Source organism: Dictyostelium purpureum, assembly GCF_000190715.1.
Source record: "Dictyostelium purpureum unplaced genomic scaffold DICPUscaffold_8, whole genome shotgun sequence".
Lineage (NCBI taxonomy): Eukaryota > Evosea > Eumycetozoa > Dictyosteliales > Dictyosteliaceae > Dictyostelium > Dictyostelium purpureum.
Genome location: NW_003519345.1, coordinates 47,928 through 75,646, shown reverse-complemented (window position 1 = coordinate 75,646; position 27,719 = coordinate 47,928). Strand labels below are relative to the sequence as shown.

Sequence of the window (27,719 nt, the reverse complement as noted above, 5' to 3'; positions counted from 1 at the left end):
TTCATAAAAAATGAACTCATTTAAAAGACTTTTTAATCAAAGATTTGGTAAATATTAAAATAGAAAACTGTAATTGGAATTGTTTAAACTAATTTTTTTTTTTTTTTTTTTTTTTTTTTCATTTTTTGCTTAATAAATTTTTTATTTTTATACACACCCACTTGATGAAATATGATTGATTAATTCATTTGTTAAATATAGTTAGAAACTTTTCATCTTTTTCAATCACACAAGAACAGGTTTTAACTAAAGATTCAAACAGAAAAAGAGGTAGCCGTTTTGTTAAATTTTTATTATTTACAGCAGTTACCAAAATTACATATGATTGTACAAACTCGGCAATGGCCTATTATAAGGGTGAAAACTCAACTACAGAATCAATTGTTGATCAATCATGGAATGAAGTTTTATATCCAGTATTCCAAACCGTCATTCAAGATAGAGAGGTTATGAATGCATTAGGTCAACAAATTACACTTTCATCACCACCACCACAATCAAAAACACCAATTGTCGAATTAAAGAGAGATTTTAGATTAAAATTTGCACCAATCGATTTCACTCCAGGTCAATTTTACGATCACCAATGGTTCCTCCAAAAACTTGGTGTTGGAAATAAACAAGTCATCGAATTAGATAAATTAACACCAAAAGAAAAAGAACATCTTAATAAAGGTATTTTACAAGAAATCTATGATGATATTGTCGAACTCCCATTATCTGAACAACTCTCAAAACTCCCATCACAATATCTTCCATTATTAGTACCATACAAAAATAGAATTTTCCCAATTATTTATGGCGAATCAACATCAGATATAGCCATTCCAATTCAAGGCCCAAAAGGCAAAGCAAATATTTTATTAAATTTATATGCTAGTGACGATAAATGGACTGTAAGAGGTGCCGAAGTAATCTTTGAAAACGATAATTTAAAAAAGAAACAAATAATTAAACCAACCTCCGACGAATTATAATAAATATAAAAAATAAAAATAAAACAATAATTTTAAATCAAATACACACACTACTGTTAATTTTTAATTATATTTTAATTATTGGTTTACTAACTAATACATTTATTTAATTGTTTTATTTTTTTTTGGTTTTTTTTTTTTGGTTTCAATTTTTTGATTTGGATTTTAATTGATTTTTTTTTAAATTATATTATTATTATTTTAATTGTTATGATTGGCATTCTTTCTTTGGTCATTATATTTCTTCATCTTTTCTGCGAAGTGACTGTGGAGATCAGCTTGGTTAACTGATTGATCTGATCCTGAGAGCCAAGCATCTTCAATACATTGTTTAGCGGTATATCTTTGATCTGGGTCTTTGACAATTAAATTTCTAATAAAGTTTTTAGCTGCATCTGATACATGGGTCCATTCTGGTTCTGGGAAATCATAATCAGCTGTAAGAATTTTTTCAAATAAGAGATTTTGTGATGATGCATAAAATGGTGGGAAACCACAAAGTAAAATATAAGTAATAACACCAATACTCCACATATCAACTGCATTGTCATAGGATCCTCCAGTTAAAACTTCTGGTGCAACATAATCTGGGGTACCACAACTGGTTTCTAAGGCTTCACCGCCACCAAAGATTTTACTTAAACCAACTATACAAAAAAAGAAAAAAAAAAAAAGAAAAAATTAGTATGATAATGATGATTATAATTTGGGTAATAAGCCACTTACAATCAGCAATTTTAATTGTCATATCATCGCCATCACCACTACATAAAAGATTTTCTGGTTTGAGATCTCTATGAGCAATACCTTGAGAATGAAGATATTCAACACCGTTGCAAACTTGTCTAACAACATTACGAGCATCTTTTTCAGTGAATGAACCACGTTCAACAATTTTATAAAATAATTCACCACCAGTTACTAATTCCATAACAAGGGTAAGATGGGAATCACTTTCAAAGATTTCTTTTAATGCTAAAACATTTTGATGATTGACTTTTTTCATAATATCAATTTCTCTTCTTAATTGTTCGATGTGCTTCTTCTTTACAAATTTCTTTTCAATATATTTAAGTGCAACTTTTTCATTATTTGTTTTTTTAGTACCTTCACGTACAACTGAAAATGCACCTCTACCTAATTCTTTACCAACAACATAAAAATCTTCGACATTACCTTGTGAAATATCCTCTGTATAAAAAAGAAAATATTAGTTAGTAATATGCTTATTATAATTTTGATTAAGATATTTATTTATAGAAAAAAAAATAGATATAAAAAATAACAATCAGTTGGAAAAAAAAAAATTCCAACTGTTTTTTTTTTTTTTTTTTTTTTTTTTTTTTGGAGAGATAATTTTATTACACAAGGACAAAGAGATTTAAATTTTAAATTTTAAATAAAATTTTAAAAAAGATAATAAAATAAATAATTACTTACGGGCTGATGAGATTTTTTCTTCTGCTCTTACTTCAGCTGTTTTGACTGATGGTTCGCTTGTGCTTGGAGTATTTTTGGTTTGTGAATCAACACTGACCTTTGCTTCTTTTGAATTAAAACAACCCATTTTTCTCTGTTTTTTTATATTTTATGTGTATTATTTTATTTAAAGAACTTTGTTTCTTTCTAACTGATAGTTTCTTTTTTCTCTTTTAAAATAATAATAATTTTTTGAAAATTTATTTTTGTTTTTTTTTAGTTTAAAAAATTTATTATTATATTATTATCAAAATAAAAAAAAAAATATATTTATTATTATTATTTAATTGTTTTATTTGTTAAAAAAAAAAAAATATTCTATTTTTGTCTTTGTAAGAGGAAAATGCTGTTTTTTTTTTATTATTTTAAAATGAATATAATTTATTTATTTATATAATTACACTGGGATACAAAAAAAAAAAAAAAAAATTTAAAAAAATTTAAAAAAAATAAAAAAAAAAAAATAAAAATAAATTTTAAAAAAAAAAAATAATAAAAAAAATTAAAATAAAAATAAAAAAATAATGGTTAACCCACTATCAATAATAATTTTTAAAAAAAATAGTGATATTTTAATCATTCATATACACACATATGTGTATCCAATTAATGGATAACTGTATTTTTTAAAAAAAAAAAAAAATACAGTGTGTTAAGTGTGAGTGTTTTATTTATATGTGTACATGTGTGTTGGGAGTGTTAAGCCTACACCTATATATAGGATTCCATAATCAAAATTTATTTATGATGATCTAATATGTGTGTTTTAAAACACAAAGTTTCTTTTTTTTTTTTTTTTTTTTTCTTTTTTGATAAGATTTATATAAACTAAAATTTAGCATACATATAAATTTTTTTTTTATATTTAAAATTTTTTTTTATTTAATTTTTACTTGGCTATTCAACAAAATTTAAACTATATATGTAATACACATTAAATATAGTTTAAAAAAGTGTTTGGTGTGTTGTTGATGATTAATGATATAACTATGATGATTGTTATTGTATGTGAATATTTACTTTGTGGTAATAATAGTAGTAATAGTATATGATAAAGATAATTTTGGATTATGTGTTTGTGTGTTTGGGGGTAAATTGAGTTATTATTTATTTGTGATGTGTTAAAAAAAGGGGGTTATTGTTAGTGTGATGGTTTAATATTAATTATTATTTTGGTTGTTTAATATTTTATTATTTTGGTGGTGCCGATATAAATTTTTTTATGTGATGATATTTTTTTTCTTTATTTCTTAGTGTCTGAGGTTAAAAAAAAAAAAAAAAAATATTGAGAGCTACCATCTTTATATTATATATTACGTGGAAATGATTGGTTTGAACGATTGTCGATTGATTTTGATTACTGTGTTACTATTATTTTTATTATTATTATTACTATTTATTTGTAAATATTTAATGATTATAATTATCTGATGGTCTATAAAGTATATAAACTAAATCGTTTTCATGCAAAATAGTATCTGATGGTGGACAAGTAAAAACATAGGGATTTGGAGCACCAGTAATTTCTTTACAACGATATAAACCTAAAGGTAAAATATTTTTGTGGATTAAAGTCTCAAACAATTCGCTATATAAATGACCGTGATATTGTGATGGAACTTTAATTTGATTAAGCAAGCATTGGTTTGGTGATGAGTGTGGATTAACATGATTCCAAAAACCGCTTTGGCTTAATTTTGAATTAATATTTTTATAACCTAAATTTGTGCTACTACCATTACGTGATCTACTAAGGGTATTACTTGATGATACATTTGAAATATTATTTTTAGAGGATGATGATGAGGTGTTGTTTGCAGCATTGAGGTGTTCATCTTCACTGTCTGAACTATCGCCACTATCATAATCACTATCGTCACTGTCACTATCTGATTGATTTCTAATTAATTTACGATAATATTTTCTGATACCATTTACACCCAATACTAATTCATTTGCGACATCTAAAAGGTATTCTTGATGGTTTGCTTGACATAGTAAAGAATCTAATGTGGTAAGTGTAAGTACTTTACCAGATGCAAATTCTGATGTGATATAGTAGTTTGGCTTTTCAATTTCACCATCTTCCTTCTTTGTAGCTTTGCTACCAATTTTAGATGATTTGATATTCTTTGAAATGAATCTAATGTTTGGTTCGTGAACCAACTCAACGGTTAAAAAGCTTGATGGGTTTGGATGGTTTTGGAAAACTTCATTAATTTCTAAAAATGCCATAATTGTTTGTGAGTCTAATTGTACTGAGGTCTTATCAGTAAGATTTGAATTATGATGCTCTTTATATGGATCTGATAGGATAATAATTTTACTAGCTAGATGAATCTTTACATTGTCTAAATCTTTTCTTTCTAATGGTGAGCCTTTAAAGTAAAACACATCGTCTATATCATCCCAGTCAGACATATCAGGCTCGTCGGGGTGTAAAATTACAATGATTGGTGCAGAGTTATCTGAATGGTCGCTAATATTTGTGGAGTTTGATAAATTGGTTTGACTACTTGGATTCTTTAAATGATAGAAATGGTTCAAGTTATCAGAGATATATTTTTGTCTAAGGCCTCTAATAAAAAGATCTATTTTGTTGATTGAACCACAAATGATGATATGCTCTTTCCAATTGTTTTCTTCTTTTGAATCTTCAGAGTATTCGTCTAGATTTCTGTTTCTTTCAATTGATTCTAAAACTGGCTCTAAATCTTCAACAATTGATTCCATATGTGCTTTCTTTGAGTCAATCGATTCGATAACTGTTGCAATAACTTCATTCCAATTCGATTCAAATTCTTCATTACATAATGCGACTAATGGTGAGATTTTATCATCATTTAGATTTATGTCATCTAAATTTTCATTATTATTATTAATACTATTATTATTTAATAAAATTATTGGATTTGTTAAAAGTGGTTGAACATCTGAACTATTATTGTTATTATTTGCAATTAAAATTTGATTTGGTGAGTTGCCACTACCACTACTACTATCGCTATTTTCATTTGTTGGTGGTGATAATACATCCATTTCAATTGTGTTGTTGGTAAAAGTTGAGGTAAAGAATGTTTTAACATTATCATTAAAAATAACATCACTTGAATCATTAAGCTCTTGAAAATTTCTAATTTCGTCTGGTACGAATAGTTTGTTATAAATATTCTTTATGTATGAGGTCTTTGGGATTTCATCGTCATCTAAATCTTTTCTAATAATTGATGGAACATTTGGTTTAAATGTTGGGGCTGATGGACTGTGTGCAATAATAATTAAATTCATTGTACTTGTTAAAACTGTTGAGAATGGTGGATGAATTACAAATTTATTCTTTTTTTGTTTGAATCCATGATGATGGTGATTATAATGGTGATGACCGTTTTTATTTGGTGATGTTGGTGGTTGTGGTTGGGATGTAGGTGTTGTATTATTTGTTTCAGCCTCATCAATATAACCTAAAACCAATGCCTTTGCTCCAGAGTACATAATCTAGGTATTACAAAGAAAAGTGTTAATATATTTTTTTAAATAATAAAAAATTTTTTTGTTTATATAACGTGCGCCAAGTAAAAATTGAATAACTTACAGATGTAACATATAAAAATGTTTCTCCAACGAATGCTAGTGGTACAGGAATTTTATAAATTGAATTTACACTGCCATTACAATATTCACCAATCCATTTATCTTCATCCCCTAAATCAGGTTGACGCGAAGTGAAAAGATTACAAACTAAAGTACCAAATCCAGGACAAAGAGTACTTTGAACCAAAATACCATTTCTAAAATCTTCAATACACATTATGTATTTAACACGTGCTGAAATTTTATATCTATTTTCGTGATGAAGTAATTGTACAAAAATTTTTGAACCTTGTGGTTTTAGGTTTTTCATTGCTAAAGCTGTTAATACTGCAGTGGAATCTCCATCTTCCCAATATAATGGTCTAAAAATAAAACATGAAGATGAATGAATATACCTAGCTCTTTTTAAATCATTTTCAAGCTGTATTTAAATTAAGGAGTTAATAAATTGATTGTATGAAATTAAAAATTTAATATATATAAAGCTTACCATTGGTGAACCTTCTAAATAGGTAATTCTATTTTTATAAAATGGATGTAACAATAAAAGCTTTAATTGATCCGATGGAGGATTTGGTGATAAGATTACTATATTCTTTTTTAATTGACCGTATTTTTCTAAATAAAACTCAGTTAAAAATTCTAACAATGATGTAAAATTAATATCACCACATAAAATTACATGACCATGAACAGTGCTTTTTGATAAATCTCTTTTATATGCTGAAGAAATAAAAAAGTGTTAATATATAATGTAGCTATATATTTTAATAATTTTATACATACGAGAATATGAATTTAAAGTTTCTAATAATCTTGAAACTTGGTATGGAATTAATACAGCACCGACAACAACACAAATTGTAATTGTAATTTGACCTACTGCATTGGTTGGATGGATATCACCATAACCATCAGTTGTTAATGTTACAACAAAAAAGTAAATAGTTTCATGAAATTGTAGTGCACGGTTATGAATTGGTGAAACGTCAATATTCATATAAAATGCAGCAAAAATCATAATAAATGTAAAAATTGCAATAACAACTCTAAATAAATATTGTGTAATATCTAGTTTACAATATAGATATGGATATGATTAGTAAACTATTGGTTTTTAAATTGTCTATACTTTATATCTATATTTACCGTTAAAATAATGTAATACTCTATTGGCTCTTAAAATTCTAACAGTACGTAACACACGTAGGAATTGAAAAGTACCAAGTTCGTTAAAGAATTGTCCAGTGGAAATATCGATATAAATTGGTAATACAGTAACAAGATCGACAATTGAAAAGAATGAAAATAAATATTTTAATCTATCTTTACTGATAAAGTAATCGAGAATCCAATGCACAGTAAAGAATATAGTAAGTGCAATTTCTATCCATGAGTATGCTAATGGTGGTGAATGGGTAATATAGGTACCATAAATAAATACTATTACTGACAATATTGATAAAAATGTTTGGATTGCTTCCTGCAATATTTTAATTTAATCCGAAAGTGTTAGTATGTCATCGGATATAAAATATTAATATTCAAAAAACAAAACTTACAATCCACTGTATAATACCTGAAACTGTCAAATAAACTTCTGCTCTAGTTCTGAGGGAAAGCTTCTTTGATGGTTTTTTCTTGCCACCTCTCGTTAATCTCGAGATCAATGTAATTGATGATAATACAAACAATACTATAAACAACACATAAATTAATAATAATATATGTTTAAAAATAATGGCAAACCCTGGGGGCTGTGGCGCATCTGTTATAGCATTTTCTATTTTTGATATTCTCGTGGATGATGTTGATGATCCTTCTACCACCATTATTTTACTCCTTATATTTATCTTTTATTTATTTTTTATGATTATATACCTTGTTTTTTTTTAAAACAAAATAAAAAAAAATAAAAAAACACTTAATTATTTAAAAATATAAATATAAGAGAAAATAATTATAGTAATACAATATATAAAAGGTATAGAAGTTTACTAAACAAGGTCGTTTTTTTTTAAATATTTTTTTGTTTTTAAAAAAATTAAAAAAAATTAAAAAAAAATAAAAATTTTTAAAAAAAAAAAAAAGTTATCAAAATATTTTTATTTGTTTTTTTTTATTTTTGATTTTATTTTCTCTTATTCCATTCCAAAAAAAAATAAATATAAATATATTTTGGTATTATAATACTAAATGTAAATAGATATAATTCTATACCATTAATAGAATTTTTTTATTATAAAATAATTATAATACTAATTTTTTTTTTTTTTACTTTTTTTATTTTTTTTTTTTAAATTTTATATTTTTTATTTTTTTTTTTATAAACTCATCGTTTTTTTCAATTGTATTTTTTTTTGACCCCCTTGTTTTTTTTTTAAACACAACAGCATTTTTTTTTTTTTTTTTTTTTTTTTTCATTTCTTTTTTTTTTTTTATATATTTATAAATTATAGATTTTAATTTTGTAAAAAAACAACAACAAAAAAAAAAAAGCAATGGTTAAAATGGACATGACCTTAAAAGGTCGAATAAAACAATCAATAAGATCATGCACATTCAAAGATTTTAAAGTTCATTTAGTATTGTTATCAGTATGTTTGGTATTTTCAGTTTTTTATATTATCACCAAAAAAACATTAAATCAAATAGATGTATGGGTTTTTTTAACTCTTCGTTTAGCGATTGCCACCCCTATATTATGGATATGTGCATTTATAGTGGATACAAAGGAAATGTTAAAGCTGCCAAATAAAAAAGAATTGTTATTTTTATCACTTTCTGGTATTCTATCAGTTACAGTCAATCAATCCTTATTTTTATTAGGTTTAAGTTTATCAGTAAGTGTTTGTGCATTTTTATATAAATAAATAATAAAATATTTATTTTTTTTTTTTTTTTTTTTTTTAGACAGCATCAAATGCAGCCATCACACAACCAGCTATCCCAGTATTTAGTACAGTATTTGGAGTACTTTTGGGATTTGAAAGAAAAACAAAGCTAAAATTCTTAGGTATTGCAACAGCAGTTATAGGATGCGTTTTAATGGTAGATTTTACACACCTTACATCAGAGAACTCATCTTCAAGAGATATATTATTGGGAAATTTATGTTTTTTGGGTAATACTGTAGCCTATGCAGTCTTTTTAATGGTTCAAAAGCCACTTGGAGATAGAGGTATCAGTGCAATTAAGATCATGGCATGGTCATTTGGTATTGGTTCACCACCAGTAATATTATTTGGTCTTTTATACACCGATAATATCTCTCATGCTGTTGCCTCGATTACAGTATGGCCATGGATGGCTATTCTATATTGTGCAATATTAGCAACAGCATATTGTTTCTTTGCAAGTAGTTGGGCAGTTGCCAAAAGTAATGCTGTTACAGTCTCGGTATATTTGTGTGTAGAACCACTAGCAACAGGTATTTTAGCAACTATATTTTTACCAGACGAAATTCTAACTCTTCTAAACATATTTGGTGGTATAGTTATGGTTTGTGGTGTTGCTCTTGTAATGGTCTCCAAATATCGTGAAAAGAAAAAAGACGAATTAGATAATTTCGAAAAAGAAAAACTTAAAAGATACGATATGAACAATAGTGCTGTAGAATTAAATACTTTATCACCAGAAGCCATTATAAATATTTCAAAAGAAAATTCATATAGCAAAATAATTTCTTCAAATTCAATTATAAATGAAAGTGATGAAAACGAAGAGTTTAGCGATAATAAAAATCAAGAAATTGAAATAGATAATATAAACGATAGTAATAATAATAATAATAATAATAATTTTAACAACAATATAAATATTCAACCATATTTTAACGGTAATAATTTATTAAACCAATTTAAACAAGAGGAGGAAAACGAAGATAATGATCAAGAAATTAATTTAAATGACTCAATAGATGACTCAATTAAGGGAGGCGGCAGTATTTTGGTTTTCTAAAAAATAAAAAAAAAAAATTAAAAATTCAAGAGAAATGGTGTGATAAATAAATAATTATTTCTATATTTTGTCAATTTATTATAAATTATAATAAAATTTTTTAAATAAATAAAAAAAAAAACTATGGGTTATATTTTTTTTGAAGAAAATTGGTTCTGTTTTTAGATTTACTAAAAATATTTTCTTTGAATAAAATATTTAAGTATATCATGTGTAGATACTTTTAAATTTCCTTTTTAAAATAAATAGAAAAAATAAAATAAAAATAAATAAAAAGAAATTATTTTTAATTAATTTTATTTTTTATTTTATTTTTATTTTATTTATATAAAAAATAAAAAATAAAAATAAAAATAAAAATAAAAATAAAAATAAAAATAAAAATAAAAATAAAAAAAAAAAAGAAAATGAAAAAATATTTAAATTCTTTTTTTTTTATTTTTATTTTTATTTTCAAAAATATAAAAAAAAATTTCTAAAAGTTAAAACACTTTTTTCGAAAATTCCAATCACTTACACAAATAAATATCTTTTTTTTTTTTAATAGACACAAAAGCTGATAATCACACATAAACGATAAATAATTTCATAAAAAGGATTATATATGAATATAAACAATAGTTAAAATAATGTATGTTTCATTGTAATGTTTTTTTTTTTTTTTTTAATATTTTTAATTACTTTTTTATTAGATAAGCACTAGATAAATAATTACACGAACACAACACACTTTTGTTTTTAAAAATTATTTTAAAAAAAAAACCCACACCCTTTTTTTTTTTAATCTTTTTTTTCATTTTTTCATAATTTTTTAAAAAAAAAGCATTAGTTTAATAATAATAGCATTAATATAGGTGGAATTAATCCATTCATATAAACCACACACTTCTCCATACATACATCTAACAAAGCTTTAAAAGATTGGTAATATAATATCTATAAAGGTTGTTTGTTTGTGTCATTGGTTTTTTTTTTAATCTGCATATATAACACATAAAATTTAAAGATAGTAATTTAAAACAATTAATTAATTTATATACAAAGAAAAAAAGTATAAAGTAAAATAGTTTTACAATTTTTAATTTATTTCATTGTTTATTATAATTATTTTATTGTTTTATTATACTATTGTTAAATTTTGTTATAGTTATTTCCTTATTTATATAAATTATTATATTATTTTTTTATTATTTAAACAATACTTTTTTTTTTTTATTATTTATTTTATTTTTTTTAATTTTTTAATTCATCCATTCAAAATTTTTTTTTATTATTACTCATTTGTTTATTTAATTTTATTATAGTATCAGCAGTAAAAACTAACAAAACTTTATAACCTATAGTTATTAAATAAAGAAAAAGAAAAATGAATCAATTTGAAGATGTTATTTACCCAAACGAAATTTCTCATGTTACAACCAATGTAGATTATATAGAAGAAGATAAAAATAATGAAAATAACGAAAATTATTTAAATTTAGTGTATGTATATTCAGACAATAATATATTTATTTTGTATAATTACAAATATTAATATAATATATTTATTTAATATAGTCAAATTTTAAGAGAATTAGTTGATAATAATTTAAAAGAAGAAATAGAATTTAAATCAATGGTAGGAGGTGTTACAAATACATGTATGTGGAACTTTATTTAAAAAAAAAGTTTAAAATTAAATTAATTAGTACTAATATTATTTTTTTTAAAAAAAAAGTATATAAATCATCATTTATTACAGGACAAGGTAATAATAAAAGTGTAATTATTAGGCTATATGGAAAAGGATCAGATCAATTTATTGATAGAAAAACTGAAGCAAATATTCAATATTTATTAAGCAAAAATGGAGTTGGTCCAAAATTTTATGGTACATTTGAAAATGGATGCATTTATGGATATGTCGAAGGTGATCAATTACAATTAGAAGATTTGTACAATAGAAATATATTAAAGCTAATTTCACAAGAGACCGGCAAATGGCACACACTTGAATTAGATTTACCAAGTAGAAAAGAAAATATAGCATCAAATACTTCATTATTTTCAAATATTAACTTATGGATGGAAAATGCAATTCAATTAGTAAAATCAGCACCAACCAGCTCACCAATTTCAGAGATCAATATAGAGCACTATAGAGACGAAGCCTTGTATTTAATGGGGTTCCTCGAAAAACACTATGGCGGTGATAATTTGAATAAGCACGTAAACTTTTGCCACAATGACCTTATCCCAAGAAATATGATTTACGATCAAGAGAAAAACCAAGTTAAATTCATCGATTTCGAATATTCTGGTTACAATTTTAGAGGCTACGATATTGGAAATTTCTTTTGTGAATTCTCCGGTCTAGATTTAGATTACACCAAATATCCAAGTATTGAAATTCAAAAAAGATTTATCAAGGATTATTTAATTTCTGTAAATAGTTTTAAACAAAATAAATTAAATAATAATAGTAAATCAAATGTTTATGAACCAACTGAAAAAGAAATTCATAGTCTCTATATTGAAGCAAATCACTTTTCTTTAGGTTCTCATTTGATGTGGGCTTTTTGGTCTATAATTCAATTTTTCAACTCCTCAATCGATTTCGATTATTTAGATTACACAAAAAAACGTTTTGCGCAATATACTTTAGTAAAAGAAAAAGTTTTGCTTTTAAAATAAATAATATATAATATATAATAAAGTTACGCTTTTAAATTTAATTTTTTTATTTTTTTTCTCTTTCCATATTTCGAATTCTTTTCCATTTTGCATTATTCTTGTCTATTGTAATTAATTAAAATATATTAAAGAAAAATAAATTCATGATGGAAATGGAATAAACAAAATCGAAAAATCACAAATAAAATACACCAAATAATAAATGATAAATTTTAATTTTTTTTTTTTTTGTTTAAAAGAAATTTATATTTTATTTTTTTACATTTTTTTTTTTTTTTATTATAACTCTATTAAAATTAAAAGATTAAAGAAATTATTACTAAAACAATAGCAAAAAGAGATGGAATAGCTTTAATGGCATTATTTGGATCTAAATTGTCATCGTGGTATGGATTTTTGGTTGGATTTGGATGGTTTGATGGGGTTGATGGGGTTGATGGAATTGGTTTGTAAACAAATGAATGGTATACATCATTTGATTTGGTACCTTGAGCAGTGAAGGTTTTATCACAATTTCTCTTTTTATATGGTGAAGGAGCAACATTTATTGGTGCATCAGAGCAGTCTGGAGATGAATATAGAGAGGTTTTTAAAGTATCTTTGTCACAGTTAACTTTAATATAGACTGTGGTATTGTATTCTTCTACCCATTTTGGAACACAGGAGTTGTTTACATATGTTGATATATAAAAGTTGTTGTTACATTCTCCATCAACATAATAAATATCATTACAGGAGCCCTCTGGTACATTTTCTAGTGCTTTTTCAACAGTTTTTCCTTCGATGGTGGAGTATGAGAATGAAGTTGTTTCACCATCAGGATAACATTTTCCGGACGATACAGTGGTTCCATATCCTGCAAAACTTTCACTATCACATGTGTATGGTTGTGAGCTGTTACGATCATAAAATGTTAATTGGTTGTCTCTAAGGTCATATTTATTTTTGAATGTACACAATGACATAATTTCAATATTACGAATTTTTCCATTACATTGATTTCCACTTGTGTGAGTGATTTTAACAAGTTTACCATTGGAAAATGCAAAAAATGATAATATAAGTACTAATAATAATTTCATTTTATTTTTTTATTTTTTTTATATATTTATATATAAAAAATAAATAAATACAATATTATTAAAGGTAAAAAAAAAAAAATGAAGGAATAAAAAAAAATATGAATATAAAAAAATTTTTATTTAAAAAAAATAATAAATTAAAAAAAAAATTAAAAAGACAATATTAATTTAAATATAAATATAATTTAAATATAAGTATATATAAAAAAAAATAATATATATGTGCAAAAAAGTGTTCATAGAGGGGGTATTGATAATCTTAATATAAATAAATTAATTTTGTCGGTAAAAAGTGGTTAAAATATAATATAGAGTAAGTGTATCTTAACTAAATATTGTAAATGTATAATTTCTTTTTTTATTTATTATACCCCAACAATTTTTGAATGGTATTTTTTAAGAGCAGTATATTTTTGGGAGTGGGTTAAATAGGGAAAAAATAAATATACAAATACTATTTATACCCCACACACTCATAAATATTAATTTTTTTTTAAAAAAAAAAAAAAAAAACATGCACATAACAAAAACAGTTAAAAATTACAAAAATAATATATCTGTTTTGATAACAATAATAAATCACTGTCATAAATCACAAATAAAAAAAACAACTTTTATATGAGTAAACAAAAAATTGTTGAATATTTTTTTTTTTTTTAAATAAATTTATTAAATATTTTTTATACAGTATTATTATTGTTATTGGTATTATTTGAAAGTAAACTGGTTGTTTCACCATTATTATTATCCTCTTCTTCACTTTGGCTAGTATCGTAATCATAATCATAATCACTATCATCATAATTATCTAATTCTTTAATATTATTATTATTGGTGTTTTCTATTATTGGTAAAATTTCATTATTATTACTATTATCATTATTATTATTATTATTATTATTATCATTATTATTATTATTATTTTGTTGATTTAATTTTTTATTTTTTTTAACTATTATTTTATGAGAGAAATCGTCATCGTTATTTAAATGATCTTGATTATAAAGGAAATAAGATGATGTACCAAATAAAGTATTATTTGGATTTTTTCTTCCAAATCTACCTCTTGAGAGAATGTATAGGTAATGATTTAATGTATCTTTAATTTGGAATCTATAATTTGAATATAAAATATAAATGGTGTGAAGCAAAAATACCAAACCACTGGGAATTACAATATATTGTTCTATATTTGTGTATACGATATTATCCAAGTAGACACAGCAAATAAATAATAGAGAGAGAGATGTTAACTCTAATCTATTATCAGAGATACGCTTGAATGGTTGATATCTTAATTGTAATAATACAGAGACCAAACTTACTACGACCAAAAGGAAGGATCTTTGTGGAGCAGCTGGATCCATAGTTGACATTAAAATAATTAACAATCTTCTAAGTAGTAAAATTACATCCCAAAAATAGAACTTGCTTTTATATTTGAGAATGAAAACACCATAGGTTCTTTGAGTATGTGGATCGTTGAAACTGTTACGATTCATGAACAATAAAACGAAAAGAATCGATGGGAACCCTATGATGACAACTAATAAAGCATAGCTAACATATAGACTGGTTTTATATTCACCTGTTAAACAGCTAACTGCATTATTGGCAATCAACAAGACGTATTCTCCAATATGTTCACAAAAGAAAATTTCGAATGTTGCTTTACCAATTGGGGTATAAATATTGAGTAATAGCTTGATAAGAGCACCATATTGTTGGCTAAGGAATGTTTGATTTGATGGTATTGAAATAGTTGAGTTTTCTAAAACTGTAGTGGATGAATTCATTGATTGGTCACTGAGTGAATATGGTTCAACAATTGATTTTGATAAACTGGTATTCTTTGAACCTGCAATAATTTCATAACCTGGAAGACTTATGTCATCGTTTATAATACTATATTCATCCCCATTGGTAGTTTCGTCATTATCTTCATCTGTCATACTTCTTTCACTTAAAAGCCTATCTCTTTCGTCACTCTTTTTAACGATTTCAGCTTTAACTCCTTCTGTAGTAATGATTGAATAATTTCTAATTGATTGATTATTATCGTTGTCATCTCCGCTGCTATTATTAATTTTACTTTTGATTCTATGAATTAATTTATAACGATAGACTAAATAAAACAAAACACTTGATATTAACAAAACAAACATTAACCATGGAGCTGCTAATAAAGTGAAATAATGTTGTTGGTAATAATCGAATGGACCTGGGCAAAAACCAAAAATACTTGAACCAGATGATGATGTTGGTTGGAATTGAAGATTTAATAAAGAAAGGAAACTAAATTTGACACCACTTGAAAGCACCATTAAAGTTTGGCCAAAATAAACGATAATTGTCATAAAACCTGATTCGGAATCTGAACTTTGAACCAAAATAATCATACCAATAGAACCCAATACAATTGCAACATAAACAATTGGACTAATTTTATCACATTTCTTGCAGCCATCACCCCAATCATAATAGCCAGGATCGCATTGAGCACATAGAGGACCTTTGCTATGAGCAGAGCAATTATTTAAATCACCCAAACAGTTTTCATTTGGACATGGAAGAATAACATATGGTGGGTTTGAATTATCATACCAATAGCCTGCTTCAGTTTTAACAACTGAACCTCCTGGACAAAGAGCATTTTGTGGACATTGATAACAATTAATGCCATCATAACCATATGAACCTGAACGGCAATCAATACAATCCATTTTAGTAGATGATGGGATTTGACCTGGTTGGCAACTATTAACTGAACTATTTGCTGGGTAAATTGGTAAACTTGGATTATTACTAAGGAACTCTACACTAACATTTGAACCTATTGGCCCAGATAAAGTAGTTTGATTAAATCGAGCAATACCAGTATCAGTTGGAACACTATCAATTGTATTACCTGCGATTTGAAGGAAAATCTTAACACTAATACCACTGATAACTTGATCAAGAGAATCTAAAATTGAAACTGTACCGTTATATTTGGTGACACCAGATTGGAATGAGGATGGGAAGGGTTGATCTAAAATAAGTTGACTTGGATTTGTTGCATTGTTTGGACCATATGCTGCGGTATTTTGTGAAAAAATTGTATTGTTACTGATATAAGGTTTATTACCATTATAAAATATAACACCACCTCCACCTACTGCTGAATTTGATACATAACTACCTCCTTCAATAGAAATTAAAGCACCGTTAGTTGATGAAATAACACCTCCTTGTTTTCCTTTATTTCCAGTAGCTTTACAGTTGATAAGAGAAACCTGAGAGTATGTAAAGATGCAACCAGAACTCTCAGGTGATGAGTTATCAGAGAAAAGTACATCGAAAAAAATAGATTGGGAACCTTCGTATTGCATTAAAACACTATTTGAATTATTTGTAAACTGTGATTGAATAACGGTCAAATTAGACTGACTTAAAAGATTTATAACTGTATCAAGATTGCCATTGAAATTAGTATTTTCAATGGTAACATTAGACAAAGGACTGATCATAATGAATGGAGTTTTTGAATACTCTATATTTGAATCTGAAATTCCGATTTTGGAGAATGAAGAATAGAAAAATCCATTTTGTTGCGAGAAATTTGAAGTTCTAATATCTACAGTACAATCTTGGAACACATGACTGCTAGTATAAATGTCATAAAATACTGTATTATTGATATTGATTGTAGTTTGGGTGGCATAAAAAGATCCATTTGAAGAAGAGATAGTTGATTCTGCAACAGAAAAGCTACCAAAAAATAAATAAATAGTGTATTGGTTGTCAGTATTTTCGATGGTGGATGAAAGTAATGTTAGTGTACTATCAGACGATGAGATTAAAGAATTTGACGAAATATTATAAATTGTAGTATTTGAGATTTCGACATTACTGAGTTCCATTGCAAAAATGGCCGCTCCAATATTACTATCTGAATTGTAAATATTAACTGAATCAATCTCTACGACTGAGCCTTGACTAATATAAATATTTCCTCCAGGACCGTTTTTTAAACTATTTTCAAAGAAATTTGAATGAGTAATTTTTGTATCACTTGAGATAATACAAAGAGCACCAATATTAATATTTGATATGTTACAATTGTTGATATTTGATTGAGAGGATCTTGAAAGCATAATTGAACATAAACTTTGAGAATCTGAGTAATTACCAACAACATTAGAATCCTTCATTAAGAAATAAAGAGTTTCATCAACTAAAATATTATATTGATTCATTAACAAATTGCATTGGGTAATAGCTAAAGTGGGTAAACCACCAAAACCTAACATAGAAATAGCTGGTCCATAAGATGGACTTGAAGAACTTAGTGAATTTGAGCAGTTGGATACTGTTGATTTGAAAAGGTATAAAACAGCACTACCTCTTGCTGAAATGCTGCCTCTATTTTGATTATCTGTGCATGATGTAAAAACACAATCAGCAAATTTAGCTAAAATATTACCCTCAATAAATAAAGCTGATCCACCTGGTGAGTTTTGTGAGGAATAAGCCCAACCAAATGTTATTCCTGAAACATAGAGTGTTAAAGTATCAACAGGCTCTGGACCATAAGAACTAGATGATGATTCCTGGGATGATGAGGAAGAGGAGGAAGAGGAAGAGGAAGAGGAAGATGAAGATGATGATGAAGATGATGATGAAGATGATGAGGAAGATGATGAAGTGTCATCAAAAAATGGATCATTTAAAACATCATTTTCATTAAAATAATAATCTTGATTTTTTCTATCTCTACTATAATATGTAATTGGTTCTTGGTTATTGCTATTTAAACCATAAAACTGATTTATATCGTAACTTTGCTGATTTAAAAGAAGGTCATTATTATTGTTTGAATAAGATGCCTTTAATAAACTTAATCTATATTCACCAGAAATAATTGTTGAAGCTGGATCATTACTTAGTGATTTTATAATGACAGATTTTGAAATCGGTAAATAAGCGGCCAAATTACAATAAGTACCACTTGCTAAAAAAATTGTACCATTATTTTCAATATTTGCTAAAGCCTGTTGAACGGTTGAAAATGGGAACTCTTGTGTACCATTATTTTTTTTATCTGAACCGTTTACTACATCTACATAAAGTACATCACTTAAATCTGTCATTTGTGGTTTTCTGATGATAACTGATGCAATTTTAAAACCATTACTCGATGTGGGATTTGGTATAACTGTACCAGATGTGATATATCTTGCTACAAAAGTAATATTTAATGGACCTAACAAATCAATAGATTTATCTAATACTACATGCTCTAAATCACCCAATAATAGATTACCATTATAGCTTGAATATGGTGCATTATTAATATAAAGTGTCATTTGGGGACTAATATTAGTTTCAAATTGTGAACTTAAAAAATATTCTAATGTATATTGAAGACTTTGATCGAGTGGTGGTAGCTGTATAATTTGTGTTAATGTACTGACTTGCTCTTGATTTGAATTTCCTGTGTCATATGTGAAATCTGCATAATAATAACCTGATAGTGAATATGCTGTCGAACCACATTGATCATCTGTACAAAAATTAACATTTCCAGTGATTGACCATGGTGAATCTAATCTATTTGCAATCTGATAAAACCCCCAATCATCCACAATGGGGCTCTCCGTCTCTAAATAAAAAAATTAACACACTTATTACTAAAAAAATAAAAAATAAAAAATAAAAAATAAAAATAAAAAAATATATTTTTTATATTTATTTGAAAAAACAATAGTTTATTTTCAAACACTTACTCGAACATTCGTAAGGTTGAGAAAACACATATTTTGGTATTACAACTAAATTTATTATAAATAATAATAATAAATTTTTCATTATTTTTTAAATATATATATAAATTATTTTTATTTATATTAAAATTATAATTTTAATTTTATTTTTTATATAGTATTAATATTATTATATTTTTATTATTTTAGTAATTGTTGAAATTTATATTATCATAGTTTTTATATTAATTTAATTTTAATTTTATTTTTTTATATATACAAATTTATCTTTTTTTTTTTCTAAAAAATCAAAACATTAAAAAAAAAATTTCAACAACAAAAAAAAATTTTAAAAAAAAAAATAAAATTATTTTTTCAAATATTTGAGTATCAAAAACCGACTATCCTTTCGTAAATAGAAATTATATTTTTTTTTATGTAATCACAATGCCAAAATTGATAAATAAAACTTTTTAATTAAAATAAAACTTTAGAATAAAAATAAATTTAGATATTTTAAAAATAACACAACAATGTTTTAATTCTAAAAAAAAAAAAAAAATATAAATGTTAATTGGGGTTAAATTCACTGAAAAAAAGATTAGTTTATATAAATATAATCTTATTTAAATAAATTATTCATTGATAACAATATTATTTAAATTTTCTTTTTATTTTGTGATTAATTTTTTTTTATTTTTTTTCAATTTTTTTTATTTTTTTATTTTTTAAATTTTTTTTATTTTTGGTTTCTATTATTATAATTTTATTTTATAAAAAATGATTAATAATATTTCAAATATATTAAAAACTGCATCAGTTTTGCAAGCTTCGTCAAAACACACTGCCACTGGTTAGTATATTAATATCAAGTTATAAAAAATAAGATGTTAATTTTTATATTTTATTTTATATAGTTATTTTTATGCATGGTTTGGGCGATACTGGCAGAGGATGGATCGACGTAATGGAGATGATTCAAGAAAAAGGTAATGGTCATATTAAATTTATTTGTCCAACAGCACCAATACAACCAGTTTCAATCAATAACGGATATAGAATGAATTCATGGTATGATATCAAATCTTTGACATCCAGAGGTGGTGAAAATAAACACGAAGTGGACTCATCAAAAGGAATTATAGAAAATATTATTAGTAACGAGATTGAAAATGGTATACCATCAGAAAGAATTTTAATTGGTGGATTTTCACAAGGTTGCGCTTTATCATTATATACTTTTTATACACAAAAATCAACAAAGTTAGCTGGTTGTTTAGGTTTATCAGGTTATATGGTTTTGTCATCAATTTTTCCAGAGTTAATGAAAGGAACCGTAAATTTAAATCAACCTTTAAGAATGTTCCATGGTGAAGATGATGAGGTAGTTTCTTTTTCATGGGGTCAAAACGCTTTTGAAACTCTTAAAAAAGAAGGAGCCAATGGAGAGTTTTTTAGTCTTCCATTTTTAGGCCACAGTACATGCCAAGAAGAATACGATCTTATGACAGAGTTTATTAAATTGAGATTACCACCTCAATAAATAAATTTATATATATATACATAGTTTTAATTTTTTTTTTTTTTTTTTTTTTTTAATCCATCAAAGTTAAAAATCGATCAAAAAAATTGGTTCTCATAACCATTAATTATTAATAAAAATAAACATAATTAATATATTAATATTCAAATAAAAAATTTATTGGATTCTTTTTTTTTTTTTTTTTTTTTTTTTTTAATATTTTATTTTTTAATATTTTTATTTTTTGTGTGAGTGGGGGGTAATCATAAAATTATCTTTTTTCAAAGTAAATAATTGTAAAATTAGTATTATTTATTTAACTATTTTTTTTTTTATTTAATTTAATTTTTTTTTATTTTATTTTTTTTTATTTTTTTTTTTATTTTATTTTTTTTTTTTAAAAATTTTTTTTTTAATTTTTTTTTTTTTTTTTTTTTTTTTTTTTTAAATTTTTAAATTTTTAAAAATAAAATATTTTCTTGTAAAACAATAAATTAAATCTATTTTGATATAAAACTAATTTTTCGTTTGTCATTTGCCTTATTTTTTTTATAGACAATCAAATAACATATTATTATAAGACACAAATAAATAAATAGATAATAGAAAATAATTTTATATAAATCTTTTTAATAAAATTAAATTATATCAAAATTTTTAATAATATAGTTTAAAAAAAAATGTCAAATAATTGGGAAAGTTTTAATAATAATAATAACAACAATAATAACCAAAATCAAAACCAGAACCAGAATCAGAACCAAAACAATGGTAATATACCAAGAGGGGGCAGTATCTTTTTTAATCAAGATTCCACTGTTGATAATAGTTATAAAGCTTCACTCACAATAGATTTCCCAAGAGTAGACAGTTTTGGTTTTCTTAGATCACCCACAAGCGTTCTTAGTAACACACCAATTCCAAATACAACTGGTTTATCAGATATTGGATTAAATGCGCAATATTACCAATTAATAGATAGTCAACTACCACACGATGAACAAGTTCAAAAATTACAAAAATTCCACATGGAGCAACAAGAAAACTTACAAAGACAACAAAACCAACAATTACAAAGTTTACAATTATCGAATGGATCCTTACAATATCAAACAACTACTACAACTACCACCACTGCAGCACAACCACTTTTAAATGAACAGCAATTTGCTTTCCAACATATTAATAATTTACCATCAGTCTTTAATAGTAATCCAACAATCACAACCAACAATCCTATGACAGCAAATTTACATAACCCATATCTTAATGCACCACAAAGCTATACTAGCAAAATGAATGCAAATACATATGATGATGATGAGGAGTTAAATACACCACCAACACCACCAGCAGTTGAATGGGATTCACCACCACAGGTTTTTAGACACCCAACAACATCGTTTGGTTCACCAATCGAATATTCAAAGAACGACAATGAAGGTGAACAACCAACAAAGTATCAAAGACTTACAACCGAGAATTCAGTTGAACTCTCTGCTCTAAACCATAAACTTTCAAACGATCCACATTATTCAATTAGTTTTCTTCGTGAACAAACTACCAAATTAAAGTCACAAGCTTCAACCGATGATCTCTCAAGAAATAAATCATTCACCATTAATCACTATGAAACTGGTGTGGATCAAATTTCAATGGAATATTATAACAATTTATTATTACGTTATAACACTAGACCCGAAAATTTTGAAAGGGCCAAAGAAAAACAAATTCAAGTTATTAATGGCAATAATAAACAATACTCTGACGAATTACAAACTTTATATACAACTATGAAAAAAGATATCGATGAAGAAAATAATGAATTAAAAAATTTATTAAGGTAAATATAATTAATAATAATAATTAAACAATAGTTTTTTAATAATTTTTTTTTTTTTTTTTCGATTTAGCAAAAAAATCTTAGAACCATTAGATTTAAGAAAAATAAAAGAAACAATTGAAGGTTTAAAATCACATCTTAGAGTAGTTGAAGTTTTACATAACGAATTGAAATATATTATAAATAGAAAGAAGCCAGAATGTTGTGCAGCATTAATTATTACCCAACAACCATGCTCACAAGTTATATTTAGAGGCGGCAAGGGTATGGCTGATGTATTTAAAGTTCAAATGATTTTTGGTGTACTTCAACCAGATAACATTTCACAAATTAGTGCAGTAATAAATAAAAGCGAGACAACAACCTCAAAGAAAGAAAAAACAACAACGGTGCCAACTTTAGAAAATGCAGAATCACATTTAAATACTCAAACATGGGAAGCAGAGTTCAAAAATATTAAAATTAATGTATCAACTCGTATGACACCATCAAGTCTTAGATTCATTGCAAATTACAAAGAAAAGACCTCGGGTAAAACTGTAGAGAAACAGGTTGAAAGTGTACCAAGTAACCCAGTTATCGTTATTACAAATGAGTCTCAATGGGCCGAGGCTGCAGGTAAACTTTTAATCGCCGATGCTTTCAACTCTAAAGACGAGATCCCATGGGAGTTATTTGCAAATATTCTTCACAGTCATATTTTAACAGCAACTCATCAATCATCAGAGATCAAGAGAAAACTTCACAGTTGGGAATTCGAATATATCCAAAAGTTTTATTTTGACGGTAAAACCTCAATTAGCAAATCCGAATGTAAATCATTTTGGGATAAGTTTGGACCAATTCTTCAAGCAATCCATTTTAAGAGACATATCGAGCCATTATGGTCATCTGGTTTAATCTATGGTTTAATCACTAAATCTGAATGTAACAGTTTCCTAACCAATCTCCCAGAGGGTTCATTCTTAATTCGTTTTAGTGATAGTGTTCCAGGTTCGTTCGCTGTCGCTTATGTTACCAATGATGATTCTGAACCTGTTAAACATTACCTTGTCAAACCTGAAGATATTGGTGCAAATAAAACTCTTCCAGATTTCCTTCGTGAACGTCACCAATTCAAAACTCTTTATCAAGTTGATCCTTCCAAACGTTCACTTCATCCAAAAAATAAAGATACTGAATTAGAACCATTTTATTCAAAGAGAATTAAAATAAATGCAAATGCCAATCCTGGTTATGTTAGTGGTTTATAAAAAAAAAAAAAAAAAAAAAAAAAAAAAAAGGTACATAAAATATAAATTTTAAAAAAAGGTAAAATAAAAATAAAACAAATCCATTATTTTTGTAATTTAATTTAATTAAAATTATTTTTTATTTATTTCTTTATTTTATTTATTTTATTTATTCATATAAAGGTGAAGGTTAAAATGGATAGTTCCAAAAATAGATAAGCTAAATATAAAAAAATAATAAATAAACAAATATGTAATAAATATTTAATCTTTATTTAATAAATATATTTTATTTATAAATGGATAATTATATAAATAAAAAAATGAACTTTGAATTGATAATCATTAAATTGGACTAAATTTACTTTTTTTTTTGATTGTTATATGTTAATTTAATTATAAAATTGTTTTCCAACCTATTCTTTGATATAAATAATCTGGTTAGTAATTCTGTTTTTATCTTTATTTTTTTTTATAAGTTGATTATTGTTTATAATTATATACTTACTTTTGATTATTATTGATGGTTTATGCATGATTATATATTGTTTATATATGTTTTTAGTGTGTTGTGAATTCTGCTTGATTATAATTTTGAGTACGATTGTTGATGTGATGGTGATAAATGGTGTTTATACTGCTTGTTTACGGATTTGGAGTGCGATTGTTGATGTGATGGTTGTAAATGGCATTTATAATGCTGGAATATGAGTTTGAATGTTTATACTGCTTGTTTACGGATTTGGGTGAAAATTGTTGATGTGATGATTTTAAAGGATGTCTGAGCTGCTGGTATATGATTTTGACTGAATTGTGATATGATTTTCTATTATAATATTTTAAAACTTGTTGATTTGAAGTAAGTGGGCTATAGTTATGAAGCATTCTTAACTGTTTTAAAATGGTGATTTAATTAAAGGAATGTGGCTGCAGTGAAATAAAATGTTTTGAACTTTAAAAGAAAAGCGGGGCTCTGATTTTTGGCTATGGTTACCTTGAAGATTTTCGTGCACTTTGTTTTGAATATTGGATCGAAAAAACCTTAATGTTAGATTAGAAACTTTAAACTGAAAACGTATTGATATCGAAAAATATAGAATTTGAATTAAACTAAAAAGTATTAAAGTTAAATATTAGTTTCTTTTATATTCAAATGTTATAATGATCATGTAAATATTTTAATTATAGTTACCTTATTGAATTATTAGCTGCTATGTTGAACTGGAACGTTTAGTATTATCTTGAACCTTTTTTTGCATTTTTCTGTAGAACTGAACTGTATGATGAGATATTATTAAAATTATGATGCAGATGTGGCTAATTTTAGAAGCTTTGGATGATTCGGGAAGACTGTAATATATATAATTCCTTGAAACTTTGAATTTAGCAATGTAACTAATATTAAGTTCTTCATCTATTTCATAAATGAAACATCGAATAAAGTACTTTAACTATTAATTCAATTGCTATCGATTTCAAAAGGTACTATAATTATTACGTCTGTTATAATATAGGTGACCTGAAAGAAAGGAGTCATCATTGTATCTATCATCGGATTCATAGCCTGGATAATCAATATTAAATTCTAAGCATCTAACCTACAATTAAATAAAGAAATAAATTAATATATATTTTTTATTTATTAAGTATAAATATGAATGTATGAATTACTTACTTTAATAGAACGGATTGGTTGTCTGCACAATGGGCATTCTTTTTTAATTTTAGAAGATTTAATAATGCATTTGTAGCAAAATTGGTGGCCACAGTTTATTGTTGCCATTTTAGAGTCTTCTATTTCATCATAACATATAGAGCATACATTATTTTCTTGTTCTTGTTCTTGTTCTTGTTCTTGCTCTTCTTCTTCTTGTAATTGTTTTAGTTCTAGTTCTATTTCTAAAAGTTCCTTTCTTGCTCTTTCTTTACCTAATCTTATTTCTTCTAAACGTTCCTCTTCTAATCTTTCTTCTTCTAATTTTTCTAATCTTTCTTTTTCTAATCTCTCTCTTTCTGCACGTTCTCTTTCAATACGCTCTCTTTCCATTCTCTCCATTTCTTTCTTTTCCATTTCTACACGTGCTTTTTCTGTTTCGACCCTTTTTTGTTCTTCCTCGTCTTCAAATCTATGTTTTTTGAGGGGGCGCATGTTGTGACCAATATAAGTTTGATCATCAGACTCCAATGGTCTCTTCTTCATTGGAGTACTACGAGTTGATTTTGGAGCACCTCTATTATTGAAAACTGGTGGGGCATTTGGTGGTTGTGGGTGTTGTTGATGTGGGCCGGTTGTCATAATTATATTAGCAGAATAATGTGGGTAGATTTGGTTGTTTGATGGGACATGGTAATATTGAGCCCTTGAGAATGGATTTTGTTGTTGGTGTTGAGAGCCTTGTTGGTGTTGGGAGCCTTGTTGTTGTTGTTGTTGTTGTTGTTGGTGGTGGTGGTGTTGTTGAATTTGTTGTGGTTGTGTTCTATTTACTGGAGCAGTATAAAAAATTGGTGTAGTTTGTTGTGGGTAGACGAAGGTGTTGTGTCTGTATAAATAATCGATCCCGGTGTTATTTCTATTGTTATTATTGGTTGAAAATAAATATGAAATATAACCTGGTAAAAAACCGGATAAAAAACCGAGGACTATACAAAGAAGGAAAAATAATACGATAAAACCAATCATTTTATATTAAATTATTATTATTAAATAATGGTGATGTGGGAGGTGATTTACAAATTATTATTTGATTATTGCTAAAAATTAATTAATTAATATAAAAAGTTATTGATATTATAAATTATTATTATTGTGTTGATTGTTATAATAAATAAATAAATGTAAATTATTATTTGTATACAGATAAATTAATAAAGAAAAAAAAAAATAAAAAAAATTTCTTTAAGGAATGAAATATAAAAATTGAAAAAAAATAAAATTGAAATAAAAAGTTTTTATTAAAAATTTTAAATTAAAAATTTTTTTTTTTAAATGATTATAAAAAATTAATGGGGTGTGGCACACAATTCATAGTGGTTGTTAAAATTTTTTTTAAAAAAATTAAACAGATGATTTCTTCAAAAGGAAAAAGTAAATCCAATTAGGGAACTTCACTATTATCAAAAAAAAACTTTATTATTTTTCAAAGATGAACTATAGATTATAATTTATATTGGAGAAAACTTCAATTAAAGTTATTATAATAATATACATTATCAATATAATTTTTAATAAATTTATTAATAAAAAAAAAAAAAAAAAAAAAAAAAAAAGTTAATTTAGGGGCTAAAATAAATATTTAAAAAATTATTAGGGGAAAAAATAATAATGGAATTCCCCATTTTAAATGGATAAAAAAATAAAGTTTAGGTTAAAAAATATGGAATATAAATAAAAATGAGAAAAATAGGGCTAATTTTAAAAAAAAAAATTTTAATTAATAATAAAATAACCAAATAAAAGATATTTAAATTTTTTTTATTTTTTATTTAAAAAAATATATTTTGTTTTTAAAGGAAAAAAAAATTTACTTTGATAATTGTTTTAAAACCTTAATTTAAATGGAAAACTGAACTCTCGGAGAAAAAAATTAGATTGAAAAAAAAAAAATTTTAAAAAAAA

General features: G+C 25.3%; 10 protein-coding genes across 10 annotated transcripts; 5 read left to right on the top strand and 5 right to left on the bottom strand.

Annotated features, from left to right (window-relative positions):
- Window positions 1-10: 10 nt before the first annotated feature.
- Window positions 11-977, top strand: DICPUDRAFT_74466 (uncharacterized protein; the record flags this gene model as incomplete). The annotated part of the gene is made up of 2 exons (XM_003283458.1): window positions 11-47; window positions 202-977. 2 exons carry the CDS (start codon window positions 11-13, stop codon window positions 975-977), a joined length of 813 nt encoding a protein of 270 aa, XP_003283506.1.
- An 83-nt stretch (window positions 978-1,060) lies between these two features.
- DICPUDRAFT_52310 (uncharacterized protein) lies at window positions 1,061-2,812 on the bottom strand. The gene is made up of 3 exons (XM_003283422.1): window positions 2,418-2,812; window positions 1,704-2,168; window positions 1,061-1,624 (listed from the first exon to the last, which is right to left on the bottom strand). Exons 1-3 carry the CDS (start codon window positions 2,542-2,544, stop codon window positions 1,179-1,181), a joined length of 1,038 nt encoding a protein of 345 aa, XP_003283470.1. The 5' UTR covers window positions 2,545-2,812; the 3' UTR covers window positions 1,061-1,178.
- Window positions 2,813-3,866: 1,054 nt separating this feature from the next.
- On the bottom strand, window positions 3,867-7,879 carry DICPUDRAFT_74464 (uncharacterized protein; the record flags this gene model as incomplete). The annotated part of the gene is made up of 6 exons (XM_003283421.1): window positions 3,867-5,951; window positions 6,049-6,468; window positions 6,538-6,770; window positions 6,834-7,118; window positions 7,197-7,530; window positions 7,610-7,879. The coding sequence occupies 6 exons, from the start codon at window positions 7,877-7,879 to the stop codon at window positions 3,867-3,869; spliced, it is 3,627 nt and encodes a 1,208-aa protein (XP_003283469.1).
- Window positions 7,880-8,557: 678 nt separating this feature from the next.
- Window positions 8,558-10,580, top strand: DICPUDRAFT_147163 (uncharacterized protein; the record flags this gene model as incomplete). Its single annotated transcript, XM_003283457.1, has 3 exons — window positions 8,558-8,890; window positions 8,961-9,990; window positions 10,555-10,580. 3 exons carry the CDS (start codon window positions 8,558-8,560, stop codon window positions 10,578-10,580), a joined length of 1,389 nt encoding a protein of 462 aa, XP_003283505.1.
- Window positions 10,581-11,373: 793 nt separating this feature from the next.
- On the top strand, window positions 11,374-12,680 carry DICPUDRAFT_85862 (uncharacterized protein; the record flags this gene model as incomplete). Its single annotated transcript, XM_003283456.1, has 3 exons — window positions 11,374-11,489; window positions 11,565-11,647; window positions 11,725-12,680. 3 exons carry the CDS (start codon window positions 11,374-11,376, stop codon window positions 12,678-12,680), a joined length of 1,155 nt encoding a protein of 384 aa, XP_003283504.1.
- A 230-nt stretch (window positions 12,681-12,910) lies between these two features.
- Window positions 12,911-13,850, bottom strand: DICPUDRAFT_96385 (uncharacterized protein). Its single transcript, XM_003283420.1, has one exon. The coding sequence runs from the start codon at window positions 13,760-13,762 to the stop codon at window positions 12,977-12,979; it is 786 nt and encodes a 261-aa protein (XP_003283468.1). The 5' UTR covers window positions 13,763-13,850; the 3' UTR covers window positions 12,911-12,976.
- A 592-nt stretch (window positions 13,851-14,442) lies between these two features.
- On the bottom strand, window positions 14,443-19,407 carry DICPUDRAFT_25959 (uncharacterized protein; the record flags this gene model as incomplete). The annotated part of the gene is made up of 2 exons (XM_003283419.1): window positions 14,443-18,515; window positions 18,585-19,407. Coding segments are annotated over 2 exons (4,896 nt in total), but the record flags the coding sequence as incomplete, so codon positions are not given.
- Window positions 19,408-20,286: 879 nt separating this feature from the next.
- DICPUDRAFT_74459 (uncharacterized protein) lies at window positions 20,287-21,049 on the top strand (the record flags this gene model as incomplete). The annotated part of the gene is made up of 2 exons (XM_003283455.1): window positions 20,287-20,359; window positions 20,424-21,049. 2 exons carry the CDS (start codon window positions 20,287-20,289, stop codon window positions 21,047-21,049), a joined length of 699 nt encoding a protein of 232 aa, XP_003283503.1.
- Window positions 21,050-21,708: 659 nt separating this feature from the next.
- On the top strand, window positions 21,709-24,124 carry dstC (uncharacterized protein; the record flags this gene model as incomplete). The annotated part of the gene is made up of 2 exons (XM_003283454.1): window positions 21,709-22,871; window positions 22,942-24,124. 2 exons carry the CDS (start codon window positions 21,709-21,711, stop codon window positions 24,122-24,124), a joined length of 2,346 nt encoding a protein of 781 aa, XP_003283502.1.
- A 1,190-nt stretch (window positions 24,125-25,314) lies between these two features.
- Window positions 25,315-26,783, bottom strand: DICPUDRAFT_147156 (uncharacterized protein; the record flags this gene model as incomplete). Its single annotated transcript, XM_003283418.1, has 2 exons — window positions 25,315-25,554; window positions 25,779-26,783. The coding sequence occupies 2 exons, from the start codon at window positions 26,781-26,783 to the stop codon at window positions 25,315-25,317; spliced, it is 1,245 nt and encodes a 414-aa protein (XP_003283466.1).
- Between the last annotated feature and the right edge of the window lie 936 nt (window positions 26,784-27,719).

Excerpts from the sequence above, each read along its gene's own strand:
- DICPUDRAFT_52310 (XM_003283422.1), bottom strand. The coding sequence starts at position 2,544 with ATGGGTTGTTTTAATTCAAAAGAAGCAAAGGTCAGTGTTGATTCACAA. Across the intron at positions 2,169-2,417 it reads AGAAAAAATCTCATCAGCCC|AGGATATTTCACAAGGTAAT; the intron begins GTAAGTAATTAT and ends TTTTTTATACAG. Across the intron at positions 1,625-1,703 it reads GACAATTAAAATTGCTGATT|TTGGTTTAAGTAAAATCTTT; the intron begins GTAAGTGGCTTA and ends TTTTTTGTATAG.
- DICPUDRAFT_96385 (XM_003283420.1), bottom strand. The coding sequence starts at position 13,762 with ATGAAATTATTATTAGTACTTATATTATCATTTTTTGCATTTTCCAAT.